General features: G+C 38.8%; 1 protein-coding gene across 11 annotated transcripts in view; it reads right to left on the reverse strand.

Annotated features, from left to right (window-relative positions):
* Positions 1–8,439: 8,439 nt before the first annotated feature.
* Positions 8,440–18,926, reverse strand: part of MAGI1 (membrane associated guanylate kinase, WW and PDZ domain containing 1) — a 169,348-nt gene continuing 158,861 nt past the window's right edge. For 9 of the 11 annotated variants that reach the window (XM_024199688.2, XM_024199707.2, XM_024199681.2 and 6 more), the window contains 5 exons: positions 16,262–16,352; positions 16,072–16,132; positions 15,088–15,234; positions 13,856–13,994; positions 8,440–10,281 (listed from right to left, as the gene is read on the reverse strand). In XM_024199688.2, the coding sequence (XP_024055456.1) occupies positions 9,557–10,281; positions 13,856–13,994; positions 15,088–15,234; positions 16,072–16,132; positions 16,262–16,352 (1,163 nt within the window). In that variant the 3' untranslated portion in view covers positions 8,440–9,556. Of the gene's footprint in view, positions 10,282–11,786; positions 11,876–13,855; positions 13,995–15,087; positions 15,235–16,071; positions 16,133–16,261; positions 16,353–18,926 lie in introns of all 11 variants that reach the window. The other 2 variants (XM_024199694.2, XM_024199683.2) reach the window with 2 other exon arrangements.

Below are 18,926 nucleotides of genomic sequence, written 5' to 3' on the forward strand. Positions count from 1 at the left end.
GTAAATCTGCAGATACTCTCTTCTAAAGGTCTCTCTGAGAGAGATGTTTGTACACTCAGCATTGTCTGAAGTTGATTTGTACTGGATCTCATCTCAAAAGTCCAATAACATCAAATCCTCTTTCGAGTTCTTCCACCTTTCTCACTAGGCCCATCATGGTTGCCACTACGCTGCAGCTGAGAAAGTTGTTGGTCTTTGATCCTTTGATCACATGCACTCTGAATGCATAGCTTTTGTCCTTGTAAGTTCTTTTTGTAGTCAAGTGACCGAGGCAGCTCAGAATACCTCCAGGGCTAGTTAGAGCTGTCAGGTAAACTCTGGGAGGGGTTGAAAGTGACTGTAAGTCCCTTCTGAGAGGACCCGAGTCAATTTTAAAGTCATTGTGTTGCCATGAATATGCAATATACTTGTAGCTGTGTCAATCCCAGGATACTAGGGAGAGAAGGTGGGTGAAGTAATATCTTGTATTGGACCAACTCCTGTTGGTGAGAGAGACAAACTTTTGAGAGACACAGAGCTCTTCTTCAGGAGCTCTGTGCAGCTCGAACGTGTCTCTCTCTCATTATAAATAATCAGTTTCATTCTCTGAGCAGACTCTGTTTGAAACAATGGCTCTTGCATGTCTGTAATGAGTCAACTCCCTGACAGCTTTGGTGCAGTGAATGGCCACAAAATGTCCATATTTCGTGCATTTGTTACACCATGCGCCTCTGGCTGGACATGTAGCATCTCTTGGAATATGACTTTTTTCCACACCTTGCACATGTAGGCTGGAATTTGGCCCTCTTAGTCTGGAAGTTCTCTCTTTGCCTCAGGTGTTTTATGATAATGACTTAATACTCAAGTGTCTGTTTACAGTTTCTAAGCTAGATTCTGATTTTTCAGGTTCGTCAAGTTGCTCTAGGTTTTGCTGTCTCACCACCTCAGAATGCTTTGCTCTCTGTATAGTTATGGTTAGGGTTAAATCTATCTTCAGTTCTAGCTGCTGTGAAATGTTTCTATTTGCTAATTCAAAAACCAGACTGTCTCTGATATGTTTATGTTTTGCATTTTCAAAAATCACAATTTTCAGCCAATGTATTAAGAGGTCTTATCAAACAGTCAACATTTTCCCCTAGTTCTTGAGCTCTCTGGTGAAAATATGCTTTTTCATAAACCACATTTCTCAGGGGCATAAAGTATGCATCAAACATAGCCAGAACCCCTTCATAGTCATCTTTGTAACAGCCTTCAAGAAAGTCAAAGGATTTAAAGATATGTTCTGCTTGCTTCTCCATGGCATAAATTAAAGAAGATTCCTGTATATCTCGAGCTCCTTTGCGGAGTTTGTTTGCAATGCAAAATCTTGCAAAATACTGTTTCCAGCCTCTCCATCGGGAAGGTTTGTCAAAGCTGAAGTTCTCTGGGGCATTGAAGAGTGGCATGTTGATGAGATCCTACAACTTTTGTTGCTTTGTTACTTCTGTCTGCCACCTTTGTTAATGTTTTCCTTCTGTTTCTGTTCTTAGTTTACTCCTGACAATACCATGTTCTTCTCTACCACCGGATATGGACTGTTCCCGGTGCTTCCTTCTGAGCAAGATACACACCAGATGTGTTCATCAGAAGATCCTTTAATGCCCTGCCTGGTATGGGGTTTGTTTAAATGAGGTATTTTACACACAGCATCACCTAGTGGCCGAACAGTATAATACAATTTAGTTTTCCATTATTACACCTTCCTGTGCTGTTTGTGGTTACACCTCGGAGAGAGCAATCTCTATCAACTCCTCTCCCTGGGAAGGGGTGGCTGCGCTGCTTCTCGACTGCTCTTGTAATTGGGGAAGCTCTCATTACACACACAACAGTCTTCAGATGGTTAAAATCAGACTTGGGCTGCACAAGGAAAGAGCTGGTCTCTTATGTAGACAGGATTCAAACTATACAGAGACTGATAGATCAATATCACTACCATGATTCAAACCCAGAAGCTAATAGGATGCCAGTACAATCTGCAGCTTATCCTCTGGCAGTAGTTCTTAACCTTTTTCTTACCAGGACCCATCAAGATTCCCCTCTAATCTAGCTGGGAGTCCCCCATCCCCTGAGCAACATGAGAAGGGCAGCGTGATAATGTCCTATGGCTAAGTCCACTGCCTTCCAAAATAGCAGAAACTTCCCAGTTTTCTTAGAGTGTAACTTCACACAGAGCATGTTACACTAGTGCAGTTTGGAGATCACAAAGGTGGGTAATTGTGGACCACATCAGAGAGAAATGATCACTATTGCTGGATGAAGTGGAGAAGAAGAAAGGTGCTTTTTGCTCCCCAAAGCAAACCGGAGACTCCAGAAGCACAGAGATCTGGAAGAACTTAATTAATAATAATGGGGACAAGCACCACCAAACAACTCTCTAGTTGCTCCCACAACCAAGCAGTATTTCCTCCATCTCATCTGGAATGAGCCATAGCCCACATCGATCAATGTTCTCACTTACCCTCTGAAAGACCAGTGCCAACTCAAGCAACCCTATTCACACCTAGTCAACACCAGGTTTACAGGGACCAACACATCCTCTGGTAATGGCACAAGCTACCAGTTACATCATGGTTAATTCTGAAGGGCTAGAGGGAGGGGTAAGGCAAAGAGAAGGACGATATGAAAACACAGATGGAATGAAATTAAAGGAATAGCAAGCGAGGGAAATTTAGCATCTAGGCCAGAGATGATTTCAGGAGGAAAAGACTCTTCAACCCAGGAATACATAAACATGTTCATAACAGCCATATAAGTAGGTGGAGTCCCATCCTGCATTGACTAGAATCTACACACATCAGGCCAGATGCTTAGCTGGTATAAACTGAAGTCAATGGAGTGAATCTGATTTACATCAGCCAAGGATGTGGCTCAAGGATGTAAGTTCAAACTTACCCCACCTGCGGTTTAGCTTTGACTTCACTGTTGTTGTTCAAGATACCAGCGAACTTCAGTTTGGGGTTTTCTCCCCAGAGCTCTCTCTGTCCCTGGGCCTAGTTCCCACTGAATCACATGTCCTAAAAAGTTCTTAAGAAGCTGTCATCGGCTGTATGATCTAAGTCCATCAAAATCTTTGTCGCTATGCAAGAGATGAGACAGCTATCCCTTTAGATTTCAGCTATGTCTTATGGCTCAAGCAACTATTCTGATCGAAGTAATTTCACATCAAATATAACAAATGGACTGAACATTAGGCTGGTGTATCCTTTGCCATAGTAGCCTACTCTTTTAGTCTCCAATTCAGCAAATCATTCCTAATCAGCAAATTAAGCTCATACTTAAGCATCATTGACTTTAATGGGATTGAAGCACTTGCTTAAGTGATTTGATGAATTAGGACCTTAACTGCTGGTGGATAATATCTAGTTATAAACGTCAATGGTCATAAAAAAGGGTATTGGAAGGGAGATAAAACGCCATGTCTCAGGGTTCAAGGTAATCATTATTAGAATGAAACCTTAACGAGAAGCAGATTACCCCACATCTGCCCACTGTATCTGCACTGGTAGATATGCACTAGCTCTGTTCGCGCTAGCGTGTTAAAAATAGCAGTGAGGCCGCTCCGCTTGGGTGATGGTTTGGGCTAGCAACACGAGGATGGATCCAGGGGCGTGGGCAGGTTTGCACTTGGGTAGCTCGCCTGAGCTGGTATTCATGCTGTGGCAGCCACGTCTGGTGCTGGCCTCTGACAGAGACAGGGGTCTGGAAGAGTGGGCCACAGTATGAACCAGCCTGGCAATTCTTATGTTCCTATTCGCAGACAAAAATAAATTAAGATATAGTGAAGGTGGAGAACAGATATATTAGTGATTTAATGGTCAAAAAAATTGCAGGGCTGTTGTAATTATCCAACCACTCCCCCCCCCAAAACAACCAAGTATAAACCCAGGAAATTCCGAGTTACGGTCATCTTAAAAGAAATCCAAACAAGTTAAGAATCGCACAGTTAAGGCACTCCAACCACCTTAATTCTGCCTTTTACTGACATTGTGCAGTGATGATTAAGGCATTTGAGTGTTTTATGGACTCAGATTAGATTCTATTTATTTGTAAAGAGAGTATTTTTTTCTTCAATTCTTCTCCCCTCGTGTCACTGCTACAGGGAAGAGTCTCTAATTTCTCATGAACAGGTATCCACAACTCAAAGGGTGAAATACTCAGCCCAGTTCCGGCCCCTTTACTCTGGATAAAATGGGCTGGAGCAGCATAAAGGGTTTCAAAAGCCCTGTCTCTGGCTGGTGTAGGATTCTTCTGGGGCAGGAACTGAGGAAGACGCTCTAAGGCTATCCTCCAAGGACCTCTCAAAAGCCCTGGCATTGGGGGAGGGGTGTGTGTGCTGGAAGCCAGGTCTGTTTAAAATATACTAGGGACTGCAGAACAGTCCAGGACTGGGAGGACATAAACTCGCTCCTGAGCTGCCGGTTCTGTGCTGCACCTCTTAGACGAGCAGCACAGAACCTCACCCAAACTCCACCATCAAAACATATAACTTAAAACATAAGAACGGCCATACTGGGTCAGATCAAAGGTCCATCTAGCTCAGTATCTTGTCTTCCAACATTGGCCAATGCCAGGTGCCCCAGAGGGAATGAACAGAACAGATAATCATCAGGTGATCCATCCCCTGTTGCCCATTCCAAGCTTCTGGCAAACAGAGGCTAGGGACACCATCCCTGTCCATCCTGGCTAATAGCCACTGATGGACCTATCCTCCATGAATGTATCTAGTTCTTTTTTTAACCCTATTGTAATCTTGGCCTTCACAACAGCCTCTGTACATTGTGTGAAAAAAAACAAAAAACTTCCTTTTGTTTTAAACCTGCTCCTTTTTAATTTGGTGCCCTCTAGTTCTTGTGTTATGAGAAGGAGTAAATAACACTTCCTTATTTACTTTCTCCACACCAGTCATGATTTTATGATTTTATATAAACTTCATTTGCAATCTCAGTTGGGGAGATTATGACTGCGTGGGAACTAGGGATCAACCATTCTGCCATCTCCAGAGAGGAGTCTCTCTCTCGCGGAGTAGCCAATGCTTCCCAAAGAGAACTTCATTTTCCAACGCTGTCAAAACAGATACATTCCATAAGCAATAACATTCCTTAAAATCACTTGTAGAGCTGCAGGCAGCAAAAGTACAATATGCATTTTGGTTATTGTTCCTGGTATATAAACTTCAGCGCAGAAAGCACACAAATCTTGTGTAAATCAGGCAAACAAAACTCTGAGAAAAAGAATTAGTTTAAATACAGGCAAAAAATTGCACTGCAACTTGATCCTATAATTTCAGCTCCTGGGCTACTAAAAACACAACAGTTAAAACCTGTGTCTCTGGTGCCAGTGTTGCTTTCTGTAGCATAAACCACTGAATATTCATGTGCTATTAAAGAGCAGCCATCACATTAAAATTCACCTTACACTGTGTTCCCAGAAGTACTGTTTTTTGTGTATGAAATAGCTTAATATGGCACTTTACAGCCTCTTAAGTGGGCACATAGGAAATAATGCGAAGGAATTAACACCATGTTAAAAATCATTGGAATAAAATCAAACGTCCGAGTTTTCAGACCAAATGTCCAACAAATAAATTGTGGGTGGGTTTGTTTTGTTTTTAGTTCCTAAGATCATTTCCTACAAATCTTAAGAATATGGAACTCCAGAATGCCTAACAGCCATACATTTACAGATGGTATCAGCAAGATATAAATAGCGTCTTCTCCTTGGTGAGATTTATGAAAGCCAATTAAATTGCGCACATTATAAGCCATTTATAAATGCTCTTCAATAGACCAAGGAGCCAGGAGCCAGTACCGAAAGCTTGCTTTTAAAGCAACACATATCCGTTAGGAGGGGAATTACCACTTTAGTAACAAAATTAGCAAAGCACAGCAGATGGACTAAACACAAGACCACGATTAAATAAAACAGACATTTGTAGGAATGGAAGTTCAAGCTGAGAATGAAGTCAGAAGGCAAGCCTTACAAAAGCAACAACAAAAAAGCTTAGCTAATCTAAAAGTTGCTAGCAATGGCAAAATAAAGTTCAGAAATAACTTAGTACTACCTAACTTGGTGAACAGTCCCAGTGAAATCAATAGTTCTATTCATGGAATTAGATACTAATCAACATGAGCAAGGGCGGTAGAATTGAATCCAGTGCTGGGTTATTGATTGACCTATTATTGACACTGGAGACCAACAAAATACTGCCACCACCACAAAAAATGAGGTAAACTGCACAAGAAATAGCAATCCCAGTTTCCAGTGCTTTTTTGCTCACTGCTTCATAAACTTTCCAGATTTTCAGCATGCAAGAAACACATGCCAATTAATCCTTCTAGCAGATTCAGAACGGAGTTGTACTAAACGGTTAGCGTCTTTGCTCCCAGTTTGATACCATACAGTCTAAAAAGTATTTCTATTAGTTTTTGTTGAGAAAGGAGGAATTTTAAGGTCAGATACTCAACTGGTGGCAATTAGTATTGACAAAGCGACACCACTACATGGCAGCTGAGGATCTGACCCTCCCCGTGTTCATGGAAGTGGCACATGTTGTGCTACCCACAGCAAGACATACCGAGCCAGCTTTTGTCCACTGAATTTCAGCGTATGCCAAGGACTAAATGTATGGGTAATTAATTCTTCTGGTATTTATTAACACTTCTATACTAAGTAGCCTTTGAACCAATCATATTGACCTGCTCCGTTTAGGTTATTTAAGCTATCTTATTACATAAAAATGTTGTAGACATACAGTAGAAACAATAAAAGATACAAATTGAGAAGCAATCATTACGGAATGCATACATTTACAATATCATTATACAGTAAAAAGTCATAAAAAGTCACAAAAGATCTGAACTTAAAAAAACACGCACAGATTTGGGTATTGTGTTTCTACCCTAACATTCTTTTAGACATCAATTATGCAGCTGAAAAACCTGCCTGAAGATCGACTGAAAATGCAAAAAACATTTGTCATTCTCTAATCAAGACATTTGCACTACCAGCAGGTTAGCTGAAGTATGGTGAAGTGTACAGTAAGGGGCTGGCTTAATGATACAGTATTTAATATAAATCTGGTTTTGCAATCCTTACTTAACAGTCTTTATACAATATTTCCACAACTAAATAAGAGTTGAAAGAATTATGGCCTCATTGACTAATATTTTAGAGGACTCTACTATAAAAGTATTCAGACACCGGCATGAGTAGCGTCTGTATTTTTGTGATTTTACAGTATTACAGTTGACACTGTATTATGATGATGGATGACGTCAAACCCCAGGAAAACACCAAAGCCACATTTATCTAAAATCTTAGCTCTTGATTATTTGGGGGAATAGATTCTATCTTGTACAACTGGAATCATGTCAAATGATTGACTTTGACAACAAGTCAAAATGGGTTAACCCTGGAAATAGACATCTACAGTTAAATAATTTAGACAATTTTGGGTAACTATAAGGGTGTGGCTCTCTTAATCTTACCACTATACTCATTTGCATACTTTGTATGGAAAACTTTATTTGATAATAAAAATAGCATTCACAGACTTTCTCCTTCTTTGTTGCTACATCATATACATTGTGCCTGTTCCAAGGAAAGAAGCTTGTACTGGGTAAGTCCACATCTACTTATACTAATATTATGTATAAACCCAATAATTCAAATAAAGCTATGAACAATGTAGTATTTATATATGCATAGTGTTTTATAAAAAAGATTGGCCCACATACTGCTTTTTCATCAACACAGAAAAGAGCATTATGTCTCTAGCACATTGCAAGAAATGATGATTGAAGAACAGACTGCATACAAGTGCTTAATAATACACGAGCAGGCCCACCATGAAGAAAGAAATGATATCCAAACCAACAAAAGCTTTAGAATTACTTATATAGTCTCCCATTTTAAAACAGCTTTACATACCTGATTCAGTTTACATTAAAATATATTCCCATGAATCAATTTGTTCCATTTTCAGAAATATAAACACTTATCACATTCCTCACAGCTAAATTTCATCATAAATTCTCTTTTATACAAGAAAAAGGCAACAGTTTTATTTTTTTTTCAACAGGCTCTATTAATTACAATTTAAACTCTGTACACACAATGATTGGCCATCTTTTCATTTTTTTTTTTTTTTTACAGTACCATGGCAACAACAGTGATAGACTTGCAATGTTTGTGTGTTCGTATGGAAAATGTGAAACAGTTTACATGTATACACCAATGCACTGTAATGAGCAGCAGTTTACTTTAGTGGTCCAACAGTAACGGCAAACATTTTGGCTCAGCTAGGCAGTAATCCATTAAAATCTTATACCAATACTACAGCAGACTTACCACACAACTTGCAAATTTAAAAATACAACTTTGAAACTTGCATTTTTTTTTCCTTTTGCTGCTGTTTGTAGATTCTAAATTACAGCATAACCAGCATCTAGGCTTTCACAACCAGACCCGTCTACTGATTGCCTCTGTCCTTATGTGCCCTTGACAGGTCTCTCATTTTTTTGTCTCAGAAGGAATGAACCAGTAAAATAAAACTTGACTATATCTATTTATCTATGTATAGACACAAAGATTTCCAATTTGGCAAAATAAGAAAAGCCCACTGGTTTAGACTGAGCAGAAGGAATATACCTGCCCTGTGAAGGGAGAGCTCATTCCCCTTTATCCCAGTATCCCAATGCACTACTCTTCTTCAAAGCAGACCAAACAATACTGGACACGCTCAGCTTTCTGTCCATATACTTCTAGTAGTTGAGTAGGGCTCCGGGGGCACTTTCTTAAAGGAATATTGTAAGTGTTGCTGAGACTAGTGAGAGAGATCGAGAGTCAACGTTTGTGTGTTACACAGATATGGCCGCTACCAGTCTTCTGCCTTCACGCATCCTTGAGAGGGGGCCTAAAAGTATAAACTGTTCATGGAACAAACTATAAATTCCTTATCATAAGTCATCTTGTGCTGTGTGGGTTTTTGTATAAATATCCTTCATTGAAACAACAGTCTCTTCAAACAGTTTGTGTCATTTTAGGAACTTTTTTTTTTTTTTCTTTTTTTCTTCCTTCAGCAGGAGTTCACTAATCCTATTGATATGCACATTTTAATTCCTCCTTCACTCTTTATAAAAAAAAATCCTCTAACTATCTTATATTATTGGCTGTCCCCATTTAATTATGGTGGGGGAAGGGGGAAGTTGCCTGACAGAGGAATTATTCTCAAGAAATCTACAGAATATGTAGAAACAAAATTTTTATAATCCTTTAGGACCATTTGGCAAGTAACTTAAAAAAAAAGAATACACTTAAAAATACTTTCTTTAATATTATACATCAGGCACAACACTTTGTATATATTTTTGTTATAAGATTTCATCTGCGTAAAACGTTTGTTGCTATTCATAGGATCAGCAGGTGTCTGATATTTCATCATTTAAGAAACTAAGATAATTTCAGCTTTATTACCCTCTTCTTAGAGCCTTCAGCACTATAAAGGCTGGAATGTGGCTCTGTGCATTGGACGAGTACCTCAGATGCTGAGATCAGTGCTGCACTCTTTGTAGGGTTTCCTTCTCTGTTCAGGGGGGTATCTTTTGTTGGTATCATATTTCAAATTGTGTTCTTCCCTCTCTCTGTGGCCGACTCGCTCATCCTTGATCCTTTTGTCTGGTGACCTCTCCCTTCTTCTGTCAGTTGACTTTGCCCTCCGTTCAGGTGAGCTCTCTCTTCTCTTCTCTGGTGATTTTCTTTGATCCATTAGTCTTTCGAGTGACCTCCTTCGCCTGCTTGGCGACCCATCCCTTCTGTGAGTTGGTGACCTTTCTCTTCGCCTTTCGGGAGAAAGGTCTCTCCTCCTCTCATGTCTCTCCCTCCTCTCCAAAGTATTGTCAGCACTTCTTGTCCCTTCCCTCCTTTTTTCAGGAGATTTAATTTTTTGTCCATTTACCACCATTCTCTCTGGTTGTCTATCTCGTCTCCTTCCTGGTGACCTGTCCTTTTTTCTGCCTGTTACGCTATCATTGTTTTGAGAAGTTCCATTCCACGTGTGGTGTTCATTGGATTGTCTGCTAAACTCTCTGCTGCCTTTTGGATCTTTAACATATATCCGCTTGTCCCCATGTTGTGATGATTTGTGAAGATCTGGTGGATAACTGGACTCCAATGATGGGTGTTGTCGTCGGTCAGATGGCACGTTTTTCATTTCCGATACATTTTGTGAACCTGTGGCGGGACTGTTCCTGTCACTGCTGGGGTCTGGAAGAAAAACAACAACAGCAAATTGTTTGGTACAAATGGCTTATTAAAGTTCTGACACCATTTATGATTCTTCAGACTTCATTAGTGCCAAAAGCAAACAACTGTTAAAGCAGTCAGTAGAAGACTAACTGAAGCTTTTGTTAATTTAAGTGTAACTGCAAACAGTGAGTTATAGATTAGTATTGGTGCTTCCCTTTATTAGCTCTATTTTAGTCCAAGTGGCTCTCATCTTTATGCTCTGTGCATCATGGGAGATTTTATATTTTCCCCCTGGTCCAATTTATAATTAGATTAAAATAAGTTGTTTCTAGTGAAAAAAAAGGTTTGCGGTTTTTAAAAGGATGTAGCTCCCGAAAAGAAGGGCCTTTTAGGAAATGATTATCACTTTTTAAAATTCTTTTTAAAGAAATGCCTTCTCAGAAAGAGTTATAGTCTGTGTGATGTTTCATTTTAAATGACTAGAAGTATGAAATAATATAACTGATCTGTATGTTTTGAACCTATAGCACCATATTTTAATTAGACTATAAATAATGTAATTTCCATTTTTCAAGAACTTCAAAGCCTGTTACTAAATCTCATTTTGTCCTATTACATTATGAAATAGTAGTGGGATAGTTTTGCTTTCACCACAATTTAGATGACAATAGAAGTTATGATCTTTTCTTATTAAAGAAATGGAAAGATATTCTAATACGTAGGATGAGTTTGATTTAACACCTAATTCTCCTGTTAATTATTTCACTGACATAAAACAGATCTGAACTACCTTCACGAGCTAAACTGCAAAGCAAAGAAGCTGTGCTGCAGCTAAGCTAAATTTACTCACATCATTCGTAATTGATGCGTATGAATGATTTATTATATTTATGGCAAAACATTAAAGTAGTTGCACTGACTCAACGTGAGATGCAGATTTCTTACTTTTTTTTTTTTTAAGTATCTTCCGTAAGAGAACTCTACTGACGTTAAATAAGTACTTAGCACACGTCCTGAATTCCAATGTGGAGAGTCACCTATTTTAAGTACCGTAGATGGTCTTGATGACAATGACTGAAGAGCCAACAAACCACTTTGCAATCCAGACTCTTTTTTTCACTCTCCCACAACACACATGCTAAATACTCAAAATTTTCATTTTTCTTGTGTGCAAGCTCTTTTATTTAAACTCCTCTCATCCATTTTTTGTGTGCGCGGGCCATTATTTTTATGATTTACAGATGAAAAACACTGTGGCAACTCATGGTAGTTTATTTGGTTTGATTTTTAAAATCAAGGTGAGGGGGGACCACCCCATTTTCCCACAGCTTTCTTGCAATCTGGCTATTGCACAAGGTAAGAGCGAGGCTTAAAACACGTTCGGGAGGTGTACTTACAATTCAAAGAACGCGAGGGGCTCAGAATGAATTTGCTGTACATACAAAAATATAGCAAAGCGGAAAGCAATATGAGGGAAGTAGGCCACAGCACAGAAACACCTAATATTGATTTTAGCTACAAACCGTAGTTTGATTATGGCCCGTAAGGTAGAAGCAAGGCTCCCCGAGCTTGTCATTTCTCATACATGCAGCGATATTAGGAGGTATCATCGCTGAGGAAGGAAGAGCCCAGCACCAAGAAAAGTAAGAGAGAGAGAAAGAGAAAAGTAGAAAATTTAGATTCCCCGTAACAAAGATGAAAGAAAAAATATCTACATATTTTATCTTAGGATAAAGAAAGTTTATTTTTCCAGTATGATTGTCTAGGCATCACCCAAGGGTAAGGCTGCAAAGATGACAGTTGTTATTATAGTGACATAATTAGACATCTAAAAGGTGATTCAGTAACCCAGACAACGGATGCATCCATTTTAAAAGACAACTGGAACAGCGACACAGAATGTCATAGAAAAACCATTAACAATCAAACAACAACAACAAAAAATAAAGTCCACCAAAGACCACAACATTAAAAATAAGTACAAAACTCATTACAAAAATATACAGCCTCAGATAGGAGCACTTTCCAATCAAGTCTGAAAAATACTGGAACTTAACATTATCCGAGTAACCACTTGCGACTGAAGAAATTAAGCCAAAAATGTTACAAATGTGTATGCGTGTAAATATATATATATATATTTATTTATTTATAACAATTGCAGCCCCTGCATGTTAAATACTTGCTTGAAAACTATATATTTAGCAGTTTAATGTATTATTAGCCAAAAGAAAACTGGTATTGGATTTTCATCCTCAGTGCAGCAGACATATGCTTTACGAAGTGAAGCACGCAATTTACAGGACATTTATGCTGTCTAGCATATGATACAGTACTGTACATTGAAAGGAGTAGGAAAAGACAGAAGTAGAAAAAACATTACATAATTTCAGTGCTATTGTTCAACCTTCTGGGGGGTGGTTTATATTACAAAAGGGTAAACCCACAATTTCCTTTCTATATTATCGAATATTTTAATTGTTTGAAATCTATATTCTGATTTGGTCACACATGCAGGTTCAATTCTGATTTATGAGCAGATAGTGGAAACTCTTGAACATGGTACAGTAAATTAAAAAAACCTAGTTCATGAATTGTGCGGAATGTTGTTTTTTGTTTTGTTTTTAGGTAATGGAGTGAAAGACTTAGAACTCACTGACACAACAAAATCCCAGATAAGGGGGGGGAAAAGTATAAAGGACATCCCTTCAAACATCAGTTTCTATAGAAACTTCAAAGACCTTTGGTTGGGAGTAGCCCTACATTGAGAGCATAGTTTTCAATAATTATCTCAAATAAATAAGGCATAATAATAATATTAAATAGAAAACTATGCTAAGCCACTCACTACTCTCACTAATCCGCTCCAACAGACAGGTGTAGAAAAGGACTTCTACTGCAAATCTCAGCAGAAAAGGAAAAGTAGCACCTTTCCCTCAAGACAGACTCTAGAAACCTTTTCATAACCTCCTAACCTTTTCAGAATTTACAAATTAATGACCTGATACCAACAAATATTTTAAGGGGGAAAAAAAGACTCAGAAGGGCCAAATTCATCTATTTTTGCATAAACATTTTGAAATAACTTTATAAATATGTACATATTAGCTGAAGGCAAAACCCATTAGCTTTCTTGGCATTCATGCTCAAAGAGACAGAAAAACTAAGGGAAAAGCCTAACAATAAACTACTGATTCAAAATAATTCAGGATTCCCATTTTTTTTGGTATTGATTAGAGGAAGAGAGTTATTTTGAGATAACAATTCAACTGCTGAGACACAGTTTGGCACAGCTCAGTAAAACTCCTTGTTTGGTTGGACAAGACAATACGGTTTTTGTTTTTTGTCTTTGATCACCAAAAATACTGCTCTGATGATCTTGCCTTACACTGTGCCCAAGTCCGTGGAAGCAAGCAAAGGATGAAATGTGTAGAAAATTCAGCACAAGCGAGGCAATTAACCATATGTTGCAAAGGTTGGCAAGACACTGGTGAGAAAGGAAAATAAAAAGCATCCCCGCTTCAGATCTTGAGACAAATCATTCATGGAGTGATGCCAGGAAAGAAAGGAATGTTTTCATAGTTTGACCCACCATATTCTGGTACAGAGCCATCTCCACGTTTCAGAAACAGGCGGACTCTGCGGCCACCATTTTTAATCAGTTCTATGGCCCGAGCATGCTTCATGTTCTTGGTGGTTTCCCCATTGATCTCTAGAATTTCATCGCCAATCTGTCAACATGACGAAAGAGCAGAATCTAGGATTAAAATCAGGCCTTCAACAGAAGAATGCCACAACTTGAGTATGTCACTTAAGGGAACACAGTATTTAACATATTGGTTTATGTCTCGGAACTTTTCTCACTTGAATGTACATGCATGGTCTGAATCAGTTAGCCTGGTTTAGAAATTCAAGAATTGATCAGGAAAGGAAAACAAAGGTTGTGGAATAGATCATCAGCACTCTGGCTACAGTGGAGCTATGTTGAGTTACATCCGCTATCTGGTGCTATAAGTTTACCCTTCAAAAAATCTTTCCAAATATTAACATTTCTTGCATTACTTTTTGGAAGAAGAGAATACACTAGTTGTACAGGTATTAAATAAACAGCATCACAGGTGTGCATGTTGTCTGCAGACCTATAAAAAAAATGATAGACCTCTTTTCTGAGAACCTCTCATCAATTCCATGAAGACTTTTGCATGTGCTTAATTGTTGGAATGAATGGGACTACTGACATAGCCTAAAGTTAAATTAGACCTACCACAGCAAGGTATTGCATACACAGGGTCGGTAGAGGTAGCACGTGACGTCTCGGGTTACAACAGTGACAAATTATGCAATACTTTAGTAACTCACTGGTGAGTGTGTGTTATGCAGGCTCCTCTCGGTACCTTACCTGTAGAGCATTTAAGTCTGTTACCGGCCCAGCTAGGAAACTTTAGCTCAAACTGTAGCAGCTCATGCTTTCAGCTCTAGAGGTTCCTGGTTCAATCCCCAGTGTGTTGGCCAAGACGGCAGCTTATCACACTTTCTTTCATGCATGAACCTTGCTACGTTTTTTTAAAGAAAACTGAAACATTAACATTTGGGGATAATGTCTGGAATAAGGGCTGGGATTTGGTCAGCAACTGATTGAGCTTCAAAAGATGGGGGTCAATTAGAAGCCAACATACGGAGCAAGTGCAGCTTCTGACAGAAGCCAGCTATTGACAGGTTGGTAAGCAAGTTAACAGAGATTAAAAGGAGCTACTTCCTTTTTCTCTTGTCATTTCATTTTTGTTGCAAATAGATTTTTTCCCCCAACTCTTTTTTTGTACTTACCCTCATCTTTCCACACCTCTCAGCTGGACCATCCTCAGCTAACCGCAATACATAGAGATCCATATTATACTCGCGACCACCTCGCAGGCTAAAGCCAAATCCTTTGGCTCCTCTTTCCAGTTCAACGGTGTAAAAATCTTGGTCCTGCTGGAGGGAAGACAATTTGTACAGAACTGAACAAGAGGTTGAATTCTGTGCTGTTGCCGGGCCTGGCAAATATTTAACAATGGACATTAAATCGTCTTAATACAAATATATATCTACAACGTTTGTTTTCATACAAAGACAAAGGCTTCTCGTTGCTCCTAAAGACCCAGACTGTGATTCAAAGAGTGTTTGTTAATGGCCTGCAAAGAGCTGGTTGGTCCCATGGTGCTAGCTACTCCTTCTTGTTAGTGGCTGGCACATTCTATTCAAGACTACTAAAAAGGCATGCAATTCTTCTCTCTACAGCAGAGGAATTGCTGTATTACCACAAAGATGCTTAGCAATCAGTAATGAGAGTGGTTATCACTGTAGTTGCCAGTGGGAGGGGAAGAGTCCATGAGATAATCTCTCTGTTATTAAGCTGTGGCCTATGATAAACTCAAAGAACCCATGCTATAGCCCTCTTATCAAACTTGGATTTATTTTCTTTTTTTGTCCTCTGAGTCTGTCATTTGGTGCACAGTAACTCCTTCAGGCTAGCCCCCTCAGAGAACACACTCCAGTAAACAAACACATAAATTATTACTGTCATAAGATATTTAGTTGTCTTTGTTTTTAATCCTGATGTACCTCTGTGTTTGAAGTGTTTGTCATATGGAACAACATCAACGCATATTAAAACTCTAATCAGTGATCCCTCTTTCGCAGACAACCTGGAGGAGGGAATCTAGCCTCACAAGAGAGATTTTCTAGGGAGAACACTTTAAGCACAACCCTTGAGCAGACTGGAACCACGTTTGCATGGTAAACCAAGCTAATCAGAAAGGCATCCCTTACCTGTGCTGCCTGGGGCGGTTTGAAATCAAACTGGGATTCCTGCTTTGGTTTTGTGTTGTTCCTGTTGAAATGAATGAGAGAGAGAGGAAGAGAGAGGGGGAAAAAAACAACTCATGGGAAATGAAGATGACTCAGAAATGACTAAAGAAATAGCACGTCAACATGCTCGCCTCAAAGAAAATTAGCTGACCTGGGCTCCTGGGGTATCTGCTGAGGAGTATGTGTGGTTGTAATCGTAGCAATTTTTTCAGCGTTGGTCAATAAAGTAGCATTGGAGGATTCTGTAAAACAAAATGGTGCTTCTTGTGAGAAAAGAGCTTAAATCGGATAATTCATTCAAAGACAAATGTATGCTTTGCAATGGGATTTCACTGGGAAGTATCAAAAACATTTTTTAAGAAAATGTGCCTGAGAGGGAAGCGCACTGGCTCATCTTTAATAAATCCAGCAATTGAAAGGAGAATTTTGTTACTAGGTAACGATTAAGTATTTATCTCAACACACACTGTGCAAGGATTGCCCCAAACCCCGTAAATATATAGAAAGCCTTTGATAAAGAAAATAATAATAGGAAAATAAAGATGATAGAATTTCTCTCAGCCTTCTGTAAATGCAGCCACATGCAACAGCACTGCAGCTATACATCTGCAAGGGCTTTTTAACCAAGAGTTGCACATTGGAATTTTACATGATGCTGATAGTCCTCTGTGCTTGACTTTTTCTAGTGGTTGCCTTTAGATACAGAAGATTCCGCTACAGCCTCGCTTCTGCCCCTGTGATCCTTATAACAGAAAGTCTTTTAAACACTAACCTGTCACTGCTGTTACTGTATTCTGTGTGCCTTCAATAACAAAGAAAATTCTTGAATGTTCAAGACATTATCTCTAACTTCATTACCGATGAAAAATTAATAAAGGGTTGGGGGGTAGGATGCCTGAATCAAAAATAACTGGTAAATGTAAATTGTGTGCAGCAAGATGTCCCACTAAAGTAATTAATTTTATATTTTTATGTAAATTGGATTTATTCTCCAGTAACTAAATTTCATCAGCATTTTCATTAATCTCAAGGAAATTCCGAGAGCAGTAATTCTGAAAAGGCACACAAGTAAATCAGAAAAATATTTAGGAAGTTTGGGCTAGACGTGTTCCATTATCCACCTCACTATTAAGAGCTAAGGTTAATCTTTTTTGAAGTATAGGCTAATTAAGGATCATGGAATGTTTTGTTGCTTGATCAGCAACACATACGCCAAATCTTAATTACTTCAAAAGTCAGACGATCCTTTGGGTTATTTTTTATAGGAACACTAAAATAGTCCATAAACCACAATGTAGTCAATTCTGTCTCCATCTCAATCTGTACCTTTAAAGTTTTTGTTATGGGATATATCCAATAAAGGCCTAATCTAAAACTTATTGATGGCAATGGTAGTTTTCTATTGACTTAACACTTTGGACGTGATCAAAAACACATGGTTTCCACATGTCTCTCTAATATTTAACCAATTGTGTTGTTCAAATTCTTATTGTTCATTAAAATACTGCACATTCTATTGCACATTCTATGTTCAGTGTAATACACATTCCCTTGGAGTGGCATAACTTGTACCAGACGCACACAAAAACTGAAGGGCGAGATTTTCAAAGTCCTCAGCATTGGCCTAACTCTGCTCCGAGTGAACCATGGAAGCATAGGACTGGAAGGGACCTCAAGAGGTCATATAGTCCAGTCCCCTGCACTCACGGCAGGACTAAGTACTATTTAGACCATCCCTGACAGATGTTTTGGGTTTTATGGGGGTTTTACCACTGACTTAAATAGGAGCAGTTAGGCCAATTGTGATCCAACCCAATACCCTGATCTGAATACCCACCAATTTTCTGGGAGGAAGGGCTGGAATCTGAGCTCATTTTGGGAAGAGGCCTGGAATATGAATTTTGCAAATGGAAGAAAAGATAGATTTGTGGCTAAATCATAAAAATGAGAGACTTAGTTTCTATTTTCTGCTCTGCTACAGATTTTCTTAATAGCTTTGGGTCAAGCACAAACGAGAAAGACTGGGGGCAAAAAAGGAGCCATATGAAACCAAACCATATACCCAGATACAAATACCCTTGAAGCATTGTGAGTGTTTGAAATCTGGATCTAAATTAGGCCCTTTGCAACGTTAAGTGTCCATGATCACAGATCCTATGCATTCTCCGTAAGTGTATGTCATACTGTTCCTTATTGAAAGTGTTGCTGGATAGCTTTAGAAACTACAGAATGCACTCAGTGCATACACTATTGATGAAAGTTAAGGGATAAGCTCAAGAAAGCATTCGTACACAGAGAGAAATTCCCACGTATCTACAGGATTACAGTGCTCAATAAGTGAATAAAGGACTTGAAAAATCTTTGAACTCCTCCTTGCTTGGCCATTTTGGAAAGTGCTCACTTTAAAGTCTGCAGAAGTGAGTATTTTCGAGGAAAAGACATCTTTAAAATGGTTATAATAGATGGAACCAGTTGTACACTCTGAAAGATGACATTCGATATTTATGTTTATATGAGAGCAAGTGCTGAGAGTTTCAATGACATTTGCTTGGGAAATCACAACAAACAAATATATCCACCATTTATGATAATTATGATTTCTGAAGCTAATCTAAACAAACATGTTGAGAACAGAAATCACCAAAAGCACTGGGAACACATGATATTCAAGGTACAAATGGAAGCCTGTTCCCTGTAGTCAAGAGCAGTGATAACTGTTGACTCAATGAATACAGCAGTAATATCTAGGATTACCTTTTCAGAAAAATCTTGGTCTTTAGAAAAGACTTCCCCCCCTACTGTAGGTAGTTACAGTG

Source organism: Terrapene carolina, unplaced genomic scaffold (genome assembly GCF_002925995.2).
Source record: "Terrapene carolina triunguis isolate 2854851 unplaced genomic scaffold, T_m_triunguis-2.0 Scaffold89, whole genome shotgun sequence".
NCBI lineage: Eukaryota > Metazoa > Chordata > Testudines > Emydidae > Terrapene > Terrapene triunguis.